Consider the following 18,626-nt stretch of genomic DNA (forward strand, 5'->3'; position numbering starts at 1 on the left):
GATGCAAGTATTGTCATTGATGTCAAATTAATTGAAAGCAGGAAGCATCTAAAATAACATCACAGAAAGAATGAAAGTATCTAAAATATATCCTAGAGTCGGGTGTTGGTTTGGAAGTTTCCTGGCAAATCGGCACGATGAAGCAGAAGATTACAGTGAGCATGGTTCGTATCTATATCATTATCTGAAGACAAAAATAGAAATCAAATGAAAACTATTAATGGAAAGACTTTATAAATAATCCGATATATTTATTACCCGATATATAATATGGAAAGACTTTATAATTATCGGCAAATATATTAATATAGTGGCAAGTTTATTAAAGCGAAAAAATGTTTTGATGGCGGATGTATTAACCAAGTATTTTTTACGGCACCTCATGAGCGTTAATATATTGAACAATATTATCGGCGGCACACTTTAAATTAATTAAAGCGGAGATAGATATGGAAGTGAAAAATAAATCTCGACAGCAAAAATTATTAAACTTTGTGTTTTGTGGAACTTACTTAATACCGGCTGGGAGAAAATAATATCGTAAATAAATTACATACCTTATTTTTACAATACATATTATCGGGCTTCATTAAGTTCGGTGGTTTGTTTATTATGAAAAGTATTGTCTAAGGTATAGTGGCATAAGAGTTTATTAATATAAACAAAAGTGTTTGGCAAACAAATACTCCCGTAAAAAGTTTATTAATTGAATTTAACAAAAAGAAGTTATTGAAATATTGAAGGATATGACTTTTCAAACTAAAAGTCATGTTGGTTTGCAACCAGTGGAACTAGCACATATATATATGAATTTTTAAAAATGCTTTCAGAAGGATGTTGATATGCTGGATATATATACTTTGTATAAAACTGTGGATTTTTGAAAGTATACCTCACGTAGGTGAAGTAAGAGGCGTGCAAAGAGAAACATGAACAATCAGTCCTAAAAGAGCATAAGTTTAGAATATAATAGCAGATATATAAACTTAGCACATGCAGATTTGAAATGAAGAGTAAGGCAGATTTATGATCAGCTTACAACAGATTTAAGAAAGAAATTGTGACATATTTGTATGAAGATGTGTATGCAGATTTAAAGAGTGTTACCATTGTCCATCATCCATTGTTACAGCAACATGTTCAAGATGGAAAATTAGATTTGTGAAGAGTGAGTTGGTGCTCACAATTTCAGCAGAGAGAGTTGGTGCTTCCAGTGGGTTGGTGCTCACAAAACAGAGTTCGGGGGTTGGTGCTTCCAGTGGGTTGGTGCTCACAAAACAGAGTTAGGGAGTTGGTGCTTCCAGTGGGTTGGTGCTCACAAAATTGTAAAAGAACATAAATATATAGCATTCATTTTCAGTGGTTTTCTCCCGCATTGGGTTTCCACTTAAATCTGTGTTATTGTGTTCATATGCAAAATTATTTTTAGTAATTGATTCTATCATATAAAATATTGAATTGAAAAGTTTCATTATACTAATTCACTCCCCCTCTCAGTATAACTGTGTGCTCTTCACCCATTGCAAATGGGGACCCCTACTTTTTGCTTTCTAGGGTTGGCTTTCTTGGCTTAGTCTTTTAGGTTCTTGACTATTAATCTATGCATTAGGGAGTTGCCAGAGAGATCATTGGGATAGTAGGGTCTACTTGAATTGAAGTGGGTCAGTAGGTGGTCCAGGTCAGGGTCTCTGTTGAAACCCTCCCCTTGGTTAGGCTTGGTCTTGTTTCTAGGGTGGAGTCTTGATTGAGTTTGAGGAAGTCTTTGTATCATGCTAGGAATCTTGCCTTTTGAGACCTATGCCATTGAGTCAAGTCAAGGATGCCTTGGGCATTAAGTTGAGCAAACTTTTGATCATGAACAATGAGGAATTTGGGTGAGAACCTCAAATTTGCTCCTAACCCTTTCAGAGGTACATGAGCAAATTCTTCAAAAGAAAGCGTCCCCCCCCCCCCAAACTGGATGAAATACTCTATCTCAGGGCCTTGTTTGATGCAATATCCACTTACCTATCCCTTAGAGAAGCATATCAATGAGACTTGAATGCAAAGGCTTGAAGACAATGGAGAATCTAAGCTAGAACACCAAGTTCGGTCTTGACCCTTCCAGAGGTACAAGAGCGAAATCTTTCTTAGTTCTCTTTGCCCTCCTATGTTGGACAAAAACTTCACTTTAAGGCATGGATTGGGAGGAAATAAGCTTGAATTCACCCTTGGAGATGCCTTGGACAAACTTGGACTTGGAAATTTGGAGAGAAAGTCTCAAATTTGAGCATTATTGCAAAATTCACTCCTGACCCTTCCAAAGGTACAGGAGTGAATTCCTTAAAAATTCCTCTTTTATGCCTAAGTTTAGATTATAAACCTTGCTCCCATGGCGATTGGAAAAAGATTAATGTGTTGATGCCTTGAAAAGTAAATTGAATGTACTTGGATCATGGAGAAGTTTGGAGAGAAAGTCTCAAATTTGAGCAAACTTGGACTTGGAAATTTGGAGAGAAAGTCTCAAATTTGAGCATTATTGCAAAATTCACTCCTAACCCTTCCAAAGGTACAGGAGCGAATTCCTTAAAAATTCCTCTTTTATGCCTAAGTTTAGATTATAAACCTTGCTCCCATGGCGATTGGAAAAAGATTAATGTGTTGATGCCTTGAAAAGTAAATTGAATGTACTTGGATCATGGAGAAGTTTGGAATTTAAGCTTAAAGGAGAATTTCGCTCCTGACCCTCTCAAAGGGTCCAGAGCGAATTTCTCTAAGAGCACCTTCTTGTCCCTTATTTGGATCAAATTCATGATTATGTGCCTTGAGTGAAGAGGAAACGATGTGTACATGCCTTGTGGATGGGTTGAAACAAGTTTGAATCGCAAAGCATTGAGAATTTGAGTAAAAACATCAAATTCGTTCCTAACCCTTCCAAAGGGACAGGAGTGAATTCTCCTAAGAACCTCTCTTGGTCCTAACTTGGACTATAACCCTTGCTTCCAGACCTCAATTAAAGGAAGAATTTTCGATCAAATGAATTGAAGCAAGCTTGAAGATCAAAATGAGAGAAATTTGAGGTAAGAAGCAAATTTCGCTCCTGACCCTTCCAAAGGGTCTAGAGCTGATTCCTCTTGAGATCATGTACCTTCCAACGATACCTAAGCGAATTTGCCAAGGATTGTGCTTTGATCCCAAATTTGAGCAAGGAAAACCCTTAGGTGCCTTCCTAGCATAGACCAAGGTCAAAACAAAAGTAAAATGAAGGATAAATTGAATGAAAATATGAATTTCGCTCCTGACCCTCTCAAAGGGTCCAGAGCGAATTTCATCTAAGCTCTTGACCCTTCCAAAGGGTCCAGAGCGAAATCCTTCAAGGGACCTCTTATCTCAGTCAAACAATTGAATGAATCCCATTTGAGGGCGAATTGGCTTGATTGTGATAGAAGAAGGGTGGAAAAGACAAGTCCAAGGCAAGTTGAGTATGAATAGAGCTCAAAGGAAGAATTTCGCTCTTGACCCTTCCAAAGGTTCTAGAGTGAAATCCCTAGAAGGACTCCCTATTTTACCTAATGCACTACTAAGATAGAGGCGAGTTGACATAATCATTATAAGTGGAGGGTTGGAAAGGTTAAGTTTGAGGCAAAGTAATGATAAATGGAAGAAGAATGACATCAAAGGAAGAATTTCGCTCTTGACCCTTCCAAAGGGTCCAGAGCGAATTTTCCTAAGCACCTATTTGCTCCTTGTTTGGGGTCAAAATCTTTGTTCCTATGGTGTGATAGAGAGAGAATTGATGTGTACAACAAAGTTAAGTGATGAAAATGTGAGGGTTCTGAGCAAAATGCCAAATTTCGTTCCTGCACCTTCCATGACCCTTCCAAAGGGTCCAGAGTGAAATTCCTAGAGGGGTATGTACCTTCCAAGGGTACACAAGCGAACTTGTCAATAGTTGCTCTTTGGCTCCAAATTTGAGCAAGGAAACCTTTAGGACGCCTTTTAAACATGGTTTAAGGAGAAAAGTGAGTGTTTTGATCAATGTCTAAGCTTTATGCCTCAATTTTGCTCCTGACCCTTCCAAAGGTACATGAGCTAAATTCTTGAAAGAACCCCTTTAGCTCATTTTAAACGTTGAGTAGATCTCATTTTGGGCAAAATTGAAGGCAAATTTGCAAGATCATGGTAAGAAAAGGATCAAAGTTCAAGTCTAAGACAGAGTTATGAGAAAAGAAGTGTGAATTGAGCCTAAAGGAGCAAATTCGCTCCTGACCCTTCCAAAGGGTCCAGAGCGAAAATTCCATTTTTGGTCTTGTCCTTCTAGAGCGAATTTCATTATAGGTCCTGTCCTTCCAGAGTGAAATTTATCCTAATGCCTTCTTGTTGATGGTTTGAAGTGAGAAATACCATGTTAGGATGAATACATCATAAGTGCTTGATGCCATTTTTTGTTTGTTTTGCAGATCAACAAAATCAAGATGGAGGAAGATCATGCCAGGACAAGGACGACTTCTTCAGAACTCATCATCATCAAGGACACCTTAAATGCAGAGAAGAAGACTAAAGTGTTAAAAACTTCAAGTGTGCAAGGATTTACAAGCAATAGAGCAAGCTATCCTCAAGGTCCTCATTCTACCACATTAAGAGATCACAAAATGTCAGAGGAGGAATCATACAAACATTTCAAGGCGATATGAGCTACTTGAGAAGGAGTGACTTGACCATGACTTCCTATCACTATTATGCAAAATCAAGAAGAAGTCTTATCAAACGCAGGAGAGCCAAGGAAAGATACATCGTTCCTCAAGTACATCAAGGACGAAGGAGGATCGACCAAGGTCATCATAGAGCAAGTACCAGACAAGGTGGCATCCCAGTCACTATTCCTCCAATCAGAAGACTCCACACTAGAGTGTCCAGATTCAGTGAACCACACTTATGCACGGAGACACAAACTCCGATGTACCTACCCCTGTTTCCTATTGGTTCTCATGCATTGAATGTAATTTTCTCATTGGCTAAAGGAGTTTGTTATAACAAACCCTAATTAGGGTTTTCATCTTGTAATCCTAGCCATTGATTGTAAATCAATCAGAGCCATTGAAATGTAAAGAGCTCTCTATATAAAGCTTTGGCTCTTAATTTGTAAGGGTTAATAGTTGGTTAATAGTTAATAGCTAATAGTAAGTAGAATAAAATAGGAAATAGAATAGAAATTAGAATAGAGCAGGAAGAGAAGGCAAGAAATCGTTGCCTTGGTTGTAAAACGACTCCATTTTCATTGAAGATATGGTGAAATATGTCGTTTCTTTGCAATATGCATGATTTCTTGTTGAATCTTCGTTTTAGATGGCAAATGCATAGATTGAATGAAGGAAGTTACTGAATGCACTCGCGTGGAATTCGCCTAGTCCAAACCACTAGCCTCTTACTGATTGTTAATGCGCCTTGTGTGGTCAACTGGCATTAATGAGCTTAATCTCCAATTGTTATCCGTACCTTGTTCATGCATTAACTTGAATGGTGATCAATGTCTGATGGTGTAACGATTCGAACACATTTGAACGTCCTTAGAAGATTGCACTGAGCTAGTGTTGGATTGTTCAACCTGATGGTAAAACCTAACCCAGTAGGACTCCACCTAGTCGTTCATCTATCTTCTGACATTCTAGGTCTTAGATTAGACCCTCTAAACCTTACACCTTTTGCTATTTATTTATTCTCCCCGGTGAGTAGATAGAATTCGAGCTCCAACAAATCAAGCAATTAGGCGTACAAACGTAAGTCCCCTTGTGATTCTAGCATAATCACATCATACCACAAGAGCTTATCCACATGTAGAGACCCTACATACAAGAACCTTGGAGTCTTCTCGAATGATCCTTAAACAAATCTTCAGCACCTGAGAAATTTTGTTCAAGAGAGGATAAGGTACCTTTGGGTATTTTATTTTGTGTTCGCATGTGCATAAAAGACACATCAACACTATGCAAGTGAAGGCATCAAATTAACTTAGAGGAAGGTTCTTATAAGCAATTTCGCTCTCAAACTTGGGCAAAGGAAGCAAATTTGCCCCCAACAAGGAGCAATGGAAGAGATTTTCGCTCCTGTCAGGGAGCAAAGGATGTAGGCCTCAAACTCACTTCTTAGCTAGGTTTTATCAATTTCTTGCCTTTGCATCAACTTTAGACCTTGTGATTTTGCCCTCCTAGTGTGTAGATGTGTCAAATTAGCCTTGCGAAAAGCCTTAGAGAGAATTTCACTCCTATCTAAGGGCAAAGGAAGTGAAATCCGCTCCCACTGAGGAACAATGGAAGTGAATTTCACTCCTAACAAGGAACAAAGTAAATAGCTCTCAAGTTGAAGTTTAACTCACTTTTGCTCACCTATATTCACTTTCTTAACTCAAATGCATCAAACCATGCTGAATGATTCCACTGTAAACAGGGGAATCCCAAATATTTTGATGGGAAGGGAGTCATCCTGAAAGCCAATAATTTCTTTGATTGTAGCTTGAACTCTTGGAACAATATTCAGGATGAAAATCTTAGATTTATTGGCATTAATTGATTGCTTTGAGGTAGCTTTGTAAGAGTCCAAAACTGCTTTCAAAGATTTGGCTTCTGAAACCCCAAGAGCTCTGTTTCATTCACAAACTGAAGATGCTACAGTGGGGATAACTTTTTAGCACACTTGATACTTTCAATATTCCCCAGCACCCTTTGCCTGCCAATGAAATGCCCCAAAGCTTTCACCATCAACATGAAAAGATAAGGGTCCCTATTTGAGGAAAAAAGTTGAAGGGCTACCATTAACAAGAATAGAAAGCTAGGACATCAAGACTATTCATCACCCATTTTGTTCAAATCAATGAGATGTTAAAAGTGGTGTGGACCGCAGTAAGAAAATCCCAATTCAAATTAACATAAGCTTTAGCTGTATCTAACTTGATAACCATCCCACTCTTTTGATTTAACAGTTACATGGGTCATAATGATCCCATTTATAATTTGCTTACCATGTACAAAGCTTCCATGCTTGAGAAATCATATTAGGAACAAACGGCTTCAGTCTTTTAGCTTAAGGCTTAAGCTTTAGATATAATCTTGTGGATGGTATTGCAAAATGTGATAGGTCTAGAATCAACCAAGGAAGATGGATTCTTTTTTCTTGGGAATGAGAGCTAAAAATGTGCATATGAATTTCTTCAGGACCTTTCTAGACTTCCTAGGTTCATTCACTACATCCTTAAGCCTATTCCCCAAAATATCCCAAAAGGTTTGATAAAAACTGGCTCGAAGGCCATTCAAATGAGGAGCCTTATCTCCAAAAAGTCTGGGGATCACATTAACAAACTCTACGTTGTTTCTCTCCCCTATTCTGTCTGGTAAAAAAAAGCAACTGTCCAAAGAATCAAGAGGCTTCTTACTGCAGGCTCAGTCATCCAGAATTATCCTAAATACTATAAACCCTGTTAATCATTCTCCTGGCAGCTGTTGCTTGATGGAAGAAGTGAGAATTACAGTTACTTTCCTTAACATTTCTCCCTAGAACTTTGCTTCCAGAAGATCTATTCTTTAACATAACTCTCCTCAAGTTGCAAAAGGAGGTATGATTCTTGGGCCAAGAGCCTATTAGGGAGCACGAGATTGAATATTCTGGTTAATGAGATCCAAGTCATTCTCCAGCTTATCCATTCCTACATCTATATTGCAAATCCCCCCTTGTCCCATGTTCTAAGACATGGTTTTATATGCCTTAACTCTTGAGCAAAGATGAGTATTCTTGGATACTTTTCTAATGGGATAATTTTGACACCAAGATTCCGGAAACCTTAATTGTCAGGATTCAGAAGCCACATTGATTCATATTTAAATGGACATTGCTGTTGAGCCAAATCAGACCTTACTTCCAACCAAATAGGTAAATGATCTTGAGCCAGACACATTCAAGATTGATGATTCCAAGATTCAATGATTGTCCAAGACTCAAACCAATTAAAGGAAACAAAAAACCTGTCTAATTTATCTACAATATTACAAAAGCCTTTCTTCCAACTATTGTATGAGAACTTGTCATATCTCAGGATTAGATAAAAAAGAGTGCTATGCAGTGAAAGCTTTAAAATCAGACTCAGACCTGGTGGCCCTGCCTTGTTCGCTCCCATTTTCCAAAGGGTTGGTAATCTCATTGAAATTGTCTCCATTCTATTGTTTCCTGCTCGCTTTACTCTATGCCTAGCCTGTATATTTATAAATCTCATTATGAAGGAAAGTGAATGGTTACCATCGTAACAGTTTTTCTTCCCAAGTCATGACATTTGAAATTCCAAAGTGATTACTTTTGAGTCCAAATTAGTTGAAAACAAAGTTGTTCCATTTACTGCATCATTTTAAATTGTCTTTATCGATGTGCTCAGGTTCTTCCCTCTTAGTAAATTCATTTCTTGAGACAGTCTTGTTTATGTGTGCACCGCCAATGTCTATGGTATCTCACTAAAAATAAATCAATAAAGGGAAACTTTCGCACCAACCTCCTTTGGTTTTGTTTTCATGATTCATGAAATGAAAATCTACTCCCTGTTTGCACCCATAAGGCCTCTGTTTTTCAATACAAGAGTACATTTTTCAATGCCAAATATGTCAAAGATCTATTTAAATGAACCAGTCACTTTTTTATATGCCTTCAAATACTGATTTTGTTCGTGAAGTGAACTCGGCCACCACATGTCTTTTCTCTGTCAAGTTATCAGATTTATTCAAGAGATAAGCTAACCTGAACAACCAAAATCAGGGAGACGACTTCCTGAAGTGTTGGAAGGTCTTTTGTTTCCCTGTTCAAATTTGAAATTATACTAAACATTGAAAATAGTGAAATCACCATAATAGTAAGCAAGAATTCCCTGTGTCTTAGCTTAATTCCTGACTTGAAATAATGCACGCACACGAATATATTTGTGATAGTAAAGGAATGATGGGGTGGAAGATCCCCAGTTAAAATCTTCAATTTATTAGTATTCTTTTCCTCTTACACAGATCTCAATCTTCTGTGTTGCATCCTCGCTTGGAACAAATTTAAATTCAGTACATTCAATGCATATGAAAGTACAAATGACATCTATTGATTACTTGCTCAAACTTCCTATTTGCGATTTCCATAAAGGAACAACATTTTCACTATTGATGTAAATGTGATCATAAGGAAATGTGGAATTGAAACTAGTGTGGCTCCCACCAAGTACAGACAATGACATCATGTAAAAGTTGGTGGAACTGGGATCATGATGCATAAGGCAATATGAAGTTGGGATTGGTATGGCACACACAAAGTATTCGTATGGAAATCTCAAATCTTATAATACGGTTATATACCCTTCACAAGTTTAGTGTAGTATGGCATTATACATTCAATTTAAGGAGAGTGAAGTAGAGCAATATAATATTGTAATGGATAGATACGCCAATATATTGCCCTTAACTTGGATAACATACATATGATTTTGTCAATATAGATCATGTAATGGCTGGCGTATTGCTTGCCCCTAATGAGGGGCAATTATGTATGTAAATTGTGTGGCACATTCCAAATGTGAATCTATATAAGAATTGTAATGAATATCATATGAGATGTGATCATTGGAAGGAATTACTATTTTTTTAGATCACTAGATGGGGGCTCTATTAGTCCCTGCCCATAAAAAGCACAAGTTACATTCAATATAATTTCTAACAACTAACATAAATAGATGAGCAAACCTACCCATGTTGTCATATAGACCAATCGAAACAAAAAGAAACAGATAACATAATAGCAAAGCCACACAAAAACCAATACGCTAAACATAACAAATAAAAGCTCATAAATCCTATAACACTACACCATCCCCCATTTCTCCCTGTTCGCATGCATGTTCGCAGTTGGTTCAAACACCTTCCCCACAATGCCTATCACTCCCCTCAAGTTGCCTTGGGCTTGCTAGTTATAAGTTCCCTATGACACCTCATCCTATGGATGGAGCCATTATAGAACATTGGAATGTTGTAATCACTACTCACTTCAAGTCTCCTATTGTCATGTGAAAAGTGTAATCTTATCATCACCTTACCTATGTCATAACAAAATGCCTTCAATAGGTCATTTTTACACTTAAAGGCAACAAGCTCCTCCCTTTCACCCTCATGATGCACTAGGGAGGATGTAGATTCTTCACCTTCCACAAACCTTTTTGCCAAATTCACCACTCCAACCATTTCCATATCCTTAGCTGGTTCTATGTCTTTGAATTGATTAGGCAAGAACCAGTTTAGCAACTGTTGTCATTTTATGACACCCTTAGTCCATCAGTGAGAACCGATCAGAGATATGTTCCATGGACCAGCGCTGCCCCAATTTGATCAAAGAGGAAACAATGGAATCATGAAGTGTGAAGTGTTGTCAGAAGGAAGTTCCTAAGCCTTCCCTTCCTTGACTCCGAAACCCCCAGGTTCCCAGGTTCCTAAGTCCTCAACCCCGGAACCCCCAGGTTCCCAAGTTCCTAAGTCCTCTTCCCAGGAACTCCGGAACCCCCAGGTTCCCAAGTTCCTAAGTCCTCAACCTCGGAACTCCGAAACCCCAGGTTCCCAAGTTCCTAAGTCCCCTTCCCCGGAACTCCAGAATCCCCAAGTTCCCAAGTTCCTAAGTCCTTAACGCCGGAACCTCCAGGTTCCCAAGTTCCTAAGTCCTCTTCCTCGGAACTCTGGAACCCCCAGGTTCCCAAGTTCCTAAGTCCTCTTCCCTGGAACTCGGGAACCCCAAAGTTCCTAAGTCTTCTCTTCCAAAACCTCGGAACTCCGTAACCCCCAGGTTTTCAAGTTCCTAAGTCTTCAACCCCGGAACTTTGGAACCCCCAAGTTCCCAAGTTCCTAAATCGTCAACTCCGGAACTCCGGAACCCCCAGGTTCCCAAGTTCCTAAGTCTTCTCTTCCTCTTCCCCAGAACTCTGGAACTCCCAGGTTCCCAAGTTCTTAGGTCTTCTCTTCCTCAACCCCAGAACTCCGTAACCCCCAAGTTCCCAAGTTCCCAGGTCTTCTTTTCCTCAACCCGGGAACTTCGGAATCCCAAAGTTCCGAAATCCCAAGCTTACGTCTTCCCAACTTTGGGAGCTCGTGCTTCCAAAGTCTTCCGTCTTCCTTCCGACTTGCAACACTTCCAGATGGTGTGATCAACACTTAAGGCTCTTAATGCTCCAACAAATCTTGCAACTTGTACACCTTTTGTGGAGCTACAGGGGCACATTTAATGATTTTTGCAAGATTTCCATCAAGAGAGGTACATGGCCATGCTTATTTGTGGTTACTTATGTCATGCCTGCATGCTCTGACTTTGGAATGTTAGTCAATCCACCTTCTAGAAGTACCTTTCTTGGGATTGCATTTTCAGGGTATGGCCAAGTTGCTTGCATGTACACAATGTCAGGTGCATGCACTTCCTTGCATTCCCTGACTGACATTTCCCTGCACACACAAGGGTCAAGGCTTCTCTCCCTTGACCAATGGTCTCTCTTATGCAACCATTTTCTATATAAGGCTGTTATGCCTCATTGTAAAGGGTTCTCTCCCCGCTGGCTTGAGCTATTCTATGTTCTTTCACTTCTCTTGTAATTATCTTGCATTTCTGCAACCGTAAGTTTGGCCATTGGCCTTTGAATGAATTGAAATTACCATTCTTGTCTTCCTTCAACTTATGCATGTTGTGTATGTTTCTTTACTTTCATCATAGGTGCATGTTTTTTGGCTCTTCTCTCATTTTTGCTGTGTTAATTTATTTATGAGTGTGACTTGTGGGAAATCTTCTCCCCTTTGACATTTAGCGAATTCTAACCTCCATACATGCAGTGGGGTCATTCATGCAATTGAAGTTTGTGCATCTCTTGGGTATTATAGTTGATTCTTTGTGCCATTTCGGGTGGGGAGAGAAACATCTCTTATCTTGGTGCATCACCTCCTTTCATTCTAAGGATTTCTCTCTTCTCTTTCCTACACCTGCACTAAGATTTCGAAGTGTTGAGTTGGTTCAACACCTGCACCTGGATTGAGAAGGAAGTCGGCCTTCTCTGGAGATTCAACCCCCTTGCGCAAGGTCCCACACTTCCGGGTTGTTTCCATGTTTCACGAGGTTGTTGAGTTGATAGCTCAGCAAGGGTGCAAGCTTTTGTGATAACATCAACCATAGACAAATTTGTATCTGCTACCACAATCCCGAGTTTTGACATGAAATCTCCCCTTATTATTGATTTTGGCGTGTTGCCAAATTCTAAACCTTTTTCTCCCATTGTCAACCACACAAGCCTTAAAGTCGCTTGAGAATGGCAAACAAAGATTTGTTTAATTCTCCTATTCTTTAGAGAGCTATGACCCTCCTTGTTACTCTTGCTAGTCCAATTGATACTTTGCTATCCTTGCCCTTACTATAAACAACCTCCCTACAAACAAACGAGCTAGGCATAGAAAACCACCAATATACCACAAAGTGAGTATATTCACAATGAGCTCTCACCACATCAATGTAGCCTCCTACATGCATGATTGCAAGGCAACCAATAATAGCTCACACCCCTAATTCTCTCACCAGTTGCTGCCTTATCACCTCTTGTATGCCCAATGCCATGTTAACAATTATGGCAAAAATAATCCACCATCAAGCGCATACACTCCTCCAATACCTACAAACCTCAACTAACAAATCTCACCTCATTAAATTAAGATCAAGATGGGTGGTATCTTATATGCTACTCAAGATCTACCCAAGAGCCCTGCAAATGACTTTAGATATTTGTTAAGGGCTCTTGGTGAACACTTGCATTTGCTAGATGTTTTTTTGTTGAATTCAACAACCTCTTACAATGACCAAAGTGAATTTCCTCAAAACTAGACTTAAGAGTCACTGCTTCTTTTGCGTATATGAGTTTGCTTCCAATTCTAACTCATACCTGTGCTTATGGCATGAATCACTGCCATCTAATCTTCTTCTACCACAATCTTAGGAATATTGAGAGAGGCAAAGGTCACTAAACTAGCTATTAGTGCTTCCCATTTTGCTTTGTTAGTAGTTTTTATCCCTAAGAAAAGGGAGCCACCTAGGTTGTAGTAGCTTATATCAGAGGCATTTTGGAGTTGGAAGTAGCACGATGAGAGAAAAGTGATCTTCATAGTTAGAGGAATGAGCTTATAGAAAAGCAAATGAATGGTCCCACCTTTAGGAAGTGTGATTGAGATGGACTTGTTGCAACAACTAGGTATAACAAACATTGAAATTGCTAGACTCCATGATTAGGTACAACAAACATGCAAAGCTCAACACGCAAAGCACATGCACATGTACATGCAAAGTGCGTGCACTTGCACAACTCAACATGCCATGCACATGCAAAACTCATACCTGTCATAGAAACTTTATATTTTCGACTTTGTTGTTGACTTGAGTTAACCTCAACAAATGAGGTCCACATGCCAACCATGTCACTTGCCATGCAAGTCTAATACCTCTCTAAGTCAACTCTTAAATAGTGACACCATTGGTTGCGTATAATTAATTAAATAGGCAAAAAAAAAACATTAAATAAATAATCATGCTTGGAATTAGAAAAGGTTGGGACACCTTATTCCTAACAATAATTATGCTGATAGGTGTTCTACAGTGGTAGCAAGGCATGGAGTACTTTGTCATGATCGTGTACATAAAATGATAAAAACTAAAACACAGCCGACATGTATTTAAAAGAAAGTAAGGCTATAAAATAACTCTTTAGTAAACAAAATAAAATAAAATAACTTCAATAAATAAAACAACTCTTAAATAAATAAAGTGGCATTTCAAATAAAAATAAAGTAAACAATGTAAATAAAATAAAATAATTCTAAAATAGTTCGAGTATAAAAATAACTCTTAAGCTAAATATCAAGACAGATGTCTCTTGACATTTCTTTTATATATATATATACCCCCAAGTATTGTTATGATTTGTAATCAGGATCTGGACTACCTATATGGATGAAAGCATTTAAGCATCTTTATGGAGCATTATTTTTGTGCATTTCTACCCATGATAGTAAGATGTTCATGGTAGAATACTTATGCAATTGAAGCATGATTCTCATTGTTGTATTGTTCATGTTGCTTTGAGAAAGAACAAAGTTTAACAATGGAAGTGTGCTCTCTGTGAGCGAAACAATATAGTTCACTGTCTATATTTTAGTCATTTTAAAGTTGTTTTCCTATCATTCATAGCTGTAATAAAAATGTGAAGGGTGTGTGATTTTGGAATTGAGATACATGTTCTTTTCTAGAAATTGCACTGAACCATGATTTTCTCTTAAAAACAATACTGATATGTATTTTGTGAACACTTGTATAGGTGAAATTGCAATAGAAAATAACACAGCCGGGATAATGGAGAATAGACCAAATAAAAACAAACGGAAAGATGAAGGAAAAAATTCATCTAGTCAATTGACAGAGTATAAGAAGAAGAGATTTTTTTATGTTTATGGCAACTACCACAGTTACTATAATTACCGTATTGATCAGGCTTTGGATGAAGACCCAAGGATGAAGGTCTTAAGGAAGGAGTGGTTTGAAGGCAAGAACTGCCTAGATATTGGCTGCAATGAGGGTTTCATCACAATCAGCATTGCACAAAAGTTTGCATGCAAAAGTATTGTCGGCATAGATATTGATGACAGGCTTATTGGAAAAGCAAGAAGTCACCTCAAAACAATTGCTGGTGTTAAGGAAGCCATTGAAAGAAATAAACAATCTGCAGAAGAAAAGTGCAAAGTAAATGCAGATGAAGGCGAAGATATAAACCTGAGAGAACAGTCATATGAAGGTGATGATAGAATTAATGAATTGGAAAGCCTAGACAGAAGGGAGCAATCGTATGAAGATGATCACAGAGAAAATAGATTTCAGGTTATTGGTAGTATGAAGCAGTTTTCCAAAGTTGAAGAAAGTACAAATAATTCGGAAATCATATGCAAGAAATCTGTCAGAGATAGAATAAGTGTGTTATCACGGGACTGTGTATCAGATAATGTGGAAGGAAGAGTCGGAGATCAGTGTTTGCTTGAAAGAGTTTGCTTCAGAACTGAAAACTTCATTCAGGAATCCTATTCTGAGTTTGATGCAATGTATGATACAGTGCTCTGCTTAAGTGTTACCAAATGGGTCCACCTAAATTGGGGCGATACAGGTTTAATTGATCTATTTGCAAAGATTTGGCAAGTTCTTAGGCCAGGTGGGATTTTGATTTTAGAGCCTCAACCATGGAAATCCTATGGAAAAATGCACCTCGTCTCTGAGGCCGCAGCAGAGAATTTCCACAATATTATTTATAGGCCACACACTTTTAGGGATATTCTACTTGATAAGATTGGTTTCAGATCAATGGAAAGAATCAGTGCACATGTACCGGATAGTACAGCTGGATTTAACAGGCCAATTTATATGCTTGAAAAATGAATCAAAGGTTTTGACTGAAGTGTCATGCTGCAGAAAATCTCATGTTAACTTTTTCCGAGAGTAAAATCACAGGTTTATTTTGCATCTTCTTGTGTTCTTTCTTTGTTAAAGGTAGGTGTTCTGAATGAATGATTATTAATAATTATTAAGAGGCAGCGTTTTTTGTTTGTAAGGAAGAATTCGGTATTTACTACTCTCGAGTGGCAATATGTTTTGCAGTATTCTATTTGCATGCTGCTTAGTAGCTTGGGTCATTTTTGGAAGGAATTTTCTATTTGTGGCTTTTGTTTGCATCTGGTCACTTGTATGAGGCTTTGCAGCTTGTATACAATTTCAATGGACATCATATTTAAAAATGGAGATATTTAGGGTTTATGAGGATTTTGTTTCTACTATTTAAGCTCAGGTTTGTTGCTTTTCTGTCACCAATGAGTATTATGTATAAAGATGGGAAGTCTTTGAGCATGGATTCCTGTACGACTTGATTGTTATATTAGAATATAAGGTATTTATTTTTCAATCTGTTTCGTGTTAAAAATGGATATATTTAGGGTTTATGAGGATTTTGTTTCTGCTATTTAAGCTCAGGTTTGCAGCTTTTCTGTCATCAATGAGTATTATGTATAAAGATGGGAAGTCTTTGAGCGTGGATTCCTGTACAACTTGGTTGTTATATTAGAACATTAGGTATTTATTTTTCAATCTGTTTATAATCGGTGCAATAATATTTGGTTCTGACTTAGCAGAATATTTTGAGCTACTAAAATTTTGCTTAATGTGGTATCAAAATTATACATATTTTTTGGAACATTTTAATTTTGGTTATCTTAATAATGACAATTTTAGTGTAGCCATTTTTGTTTATTTTTTGGGGGGCTTTGAATCTTAGTTTCAACATCTTATTTGAAAATTTCCTAGTTACATCTTTTGTTTTTCTCTGTTGGTTGTTCCTTCTGTTGAGTTAATACAAAGTTATCTAAACTAAGGAACAATTCACTTTTGTCATGCAGCATGCTATGGATTTTGTTTTGTATATTGTCTCTTGTACATCGTTCAGTGGCTGGTGTATGGTTTCAATGGTCATCATGCTAAGGGATATCTAAAGAACTTATGGGGATTTTGTTATAGCCATTTAAGCTAAGGCTTGCAGCTTTTCTGTCACCAAATGAGACTTTTCTGTAATAATTGCAAATCTTTGAGCATAGATTCATGCACAAGCTGGTTGTTATATTAGAATATTAGGTATGTATATGAAAATAAGTCTGTTTAAAGTTTATAGCCAAAGTTTCTGAATCCACCTTAGCAGAATGAATGTACAGCTATTTGAAGTTTGCTTAATGTAGCATCATAATTATAGGTATCCTGTTTTATTTTTAAATTTTTTTGCTATATTATAATATTAGGTATTTTTTTATGCAATTTTTTTATATTTAATGGATGACGTTTTTGGATCCTATTTAGCAGAATCACGACTATATATATTTTGTTTTTAAAAGGAATTAGGTATACTTTAATTTTTGTTATATAAATAGCAGCAATTTAGAGAATATCTTTTTAGTGTGGCTGCTTGATTTGGTTTTTCTAGACTTTTAACTTTTAACCCAGCCTCATCATCTTTTGAGAGAATTTCCTAGTTACATCTTTTAGTACTAGATATGCTGGTTGTTCTCTTTGTTAATATTACTATGACTTATGGAAGCTAAGCTGTGGTGCATGCAAAATATCCCACAGTAACGGTGTCCTACTGGCCAGAAGTGCTTGCCATCCCATCTTAAGGAAAGATACCACTTTTCCTTGACCCATAGTGTCATTATGTTGCATATTGCTTTTGCGCATGTTCTCTCTGAATCACATTTAGTAGTAGCTATGCTGTACAGGACAACACTTTCCTCATTCAAACTTCAGGTCTTGAATTCTTGATTGCTAACATTTTGTTTTGTAGGTTAGCAACTAGGGTAAGGCGTGCATACTTAAGCCAGAGGCCAACAAAGACATACTGCCTACGAGGAGAGAGAAAAGCACCAAGTAAATCTCCACTTCAAATGTTGGATTAAAGACACGTTATTTGGATAATATTTTTGTATTATTTTACATTTGCATGGAAGTGTAGGGGCAAGACCAATAGTGGCCTATGGGATTGTAAAGAGCACACTAGAAAGTGACGTTGTGAGTGTCAAGACACCTCCAGTTAAGTATACATGAGAGATGAATGGAATCAAGGTGAATGAGAAAATCTGTATGAACGCAAGCATATTAGAGTCAAAGCCAAGCTCAAATCCATGACTTGGGAGTAATGAGGAAGCTCAAGAAGAGTCTCACAAAGGAGGCAAATCTTCTTGTTATGAAGTATTTCTGGCATTGAAAATTGCAAATAAAAGTGTTAATCTATGGGGCAAGTGTAAGGGAACGTTTAGATGTATGATACCTCATGAGCCTAGTCTCAAAGGTAGGGGAGAGGGCCCAATAATTGTGTGAGCTAACTTTGCAAGCATGTAGTGGTTACATGGAATATTGTGGGACTTCCGTTTTATTTTTTAAATGTGAAATGGGCTCTTACCTATTTACAACTAAGATTTGTGGGTGTGACTCATCACACAATTTGTCATATTAGCAGGTCTTGTGTTAAGTGTCCTAAAAGTGATTTTTTAAAGATTCAACCAAAACTTAATCATGGAATCTCTAGTACTCGAACATTAAAATACCATTTGTTATAAAATTATTTTTATATTTTTATTCTAAATATAACTTATTGAACACTTAAGTGATCCCTAAACTTCTTAATAACACTTATTATAATATTATCTTACCCTTATATTTAACAGAGGATCCAATAATTAAGCACTTATAATGCAAATTATTTTAAAAAAATAACATATTTTAATTTAGAAAATGATTTGTACATGACATAATTATATCTAAACCTATTTCTATTCTACTTTGTATTTTTCACTTCATCTTATAAATTGTTGTCTAGCTTCTAAAATATCAATACTTAACCCAATTTATTACACACTAGAATCTAAATTATCAATAACCCACCCAAAAATGATGTCATAATCCTAAAATTCTACACCAACATCTAACAATCTACAACAACCTATGACCTAAAATGATAATTCATAGCCCTAATATTGTACACTTTTACATCTAGC

General features: G+C 37.3%; 1 protein-coding gene across 4 annotated transcripts in view; it reads left to right on the top strand.

Annotated features, from left to right (window-relative positions):
* LOC131066083 (probable RNA methyltransferase At5g51130) overlaps window positions 1-18,172 on the top strand; it is a 33,653-nt gene extending 15,481 nt beyond the window's left edge. For 2 of the 4 annotated variants that reach the window (XM_058000772.2, XM_058000771.2), the window contains one exon: window positions 14,369-15,994. In XM_058000772.2, coding sequence (XP_057856755.2) covers window positions 14,404-15,474 — 1,071 coding nt within the window. In that variant the 5' untranslated portion in view covers window positions 14,369-14,403 and the 3' untranslated portion in view covers window positions 15,475-15,994. Of the gene's footprint in view, window positions 1-14,368; window positions 15,995-16,484; window positions 16,846-17,416 lie in introns of those variants that run through there. The other 2 variants (XR_009111557.2, XR_009111560.2) reach the window with 2 other exon arrangements.
* The last annotated feature ends 454 nt before the right edge of the window (window positions 18,173-18,626 follow it).

This window comes from Cryptomeria japonica, chromosome 11, assembly GCF_030272615.1.
Source record: "Cryptomeria japonica chromosome 11, Sugi_1.0, whole genome shotgun sequence".
Lineage (NCBI taxonomy): Eukaryota > Viridiplantae > Streptophyta > Pinopsida > Cupressales > Cupressaceae > Cryptomeria > Cryptomeria japonica.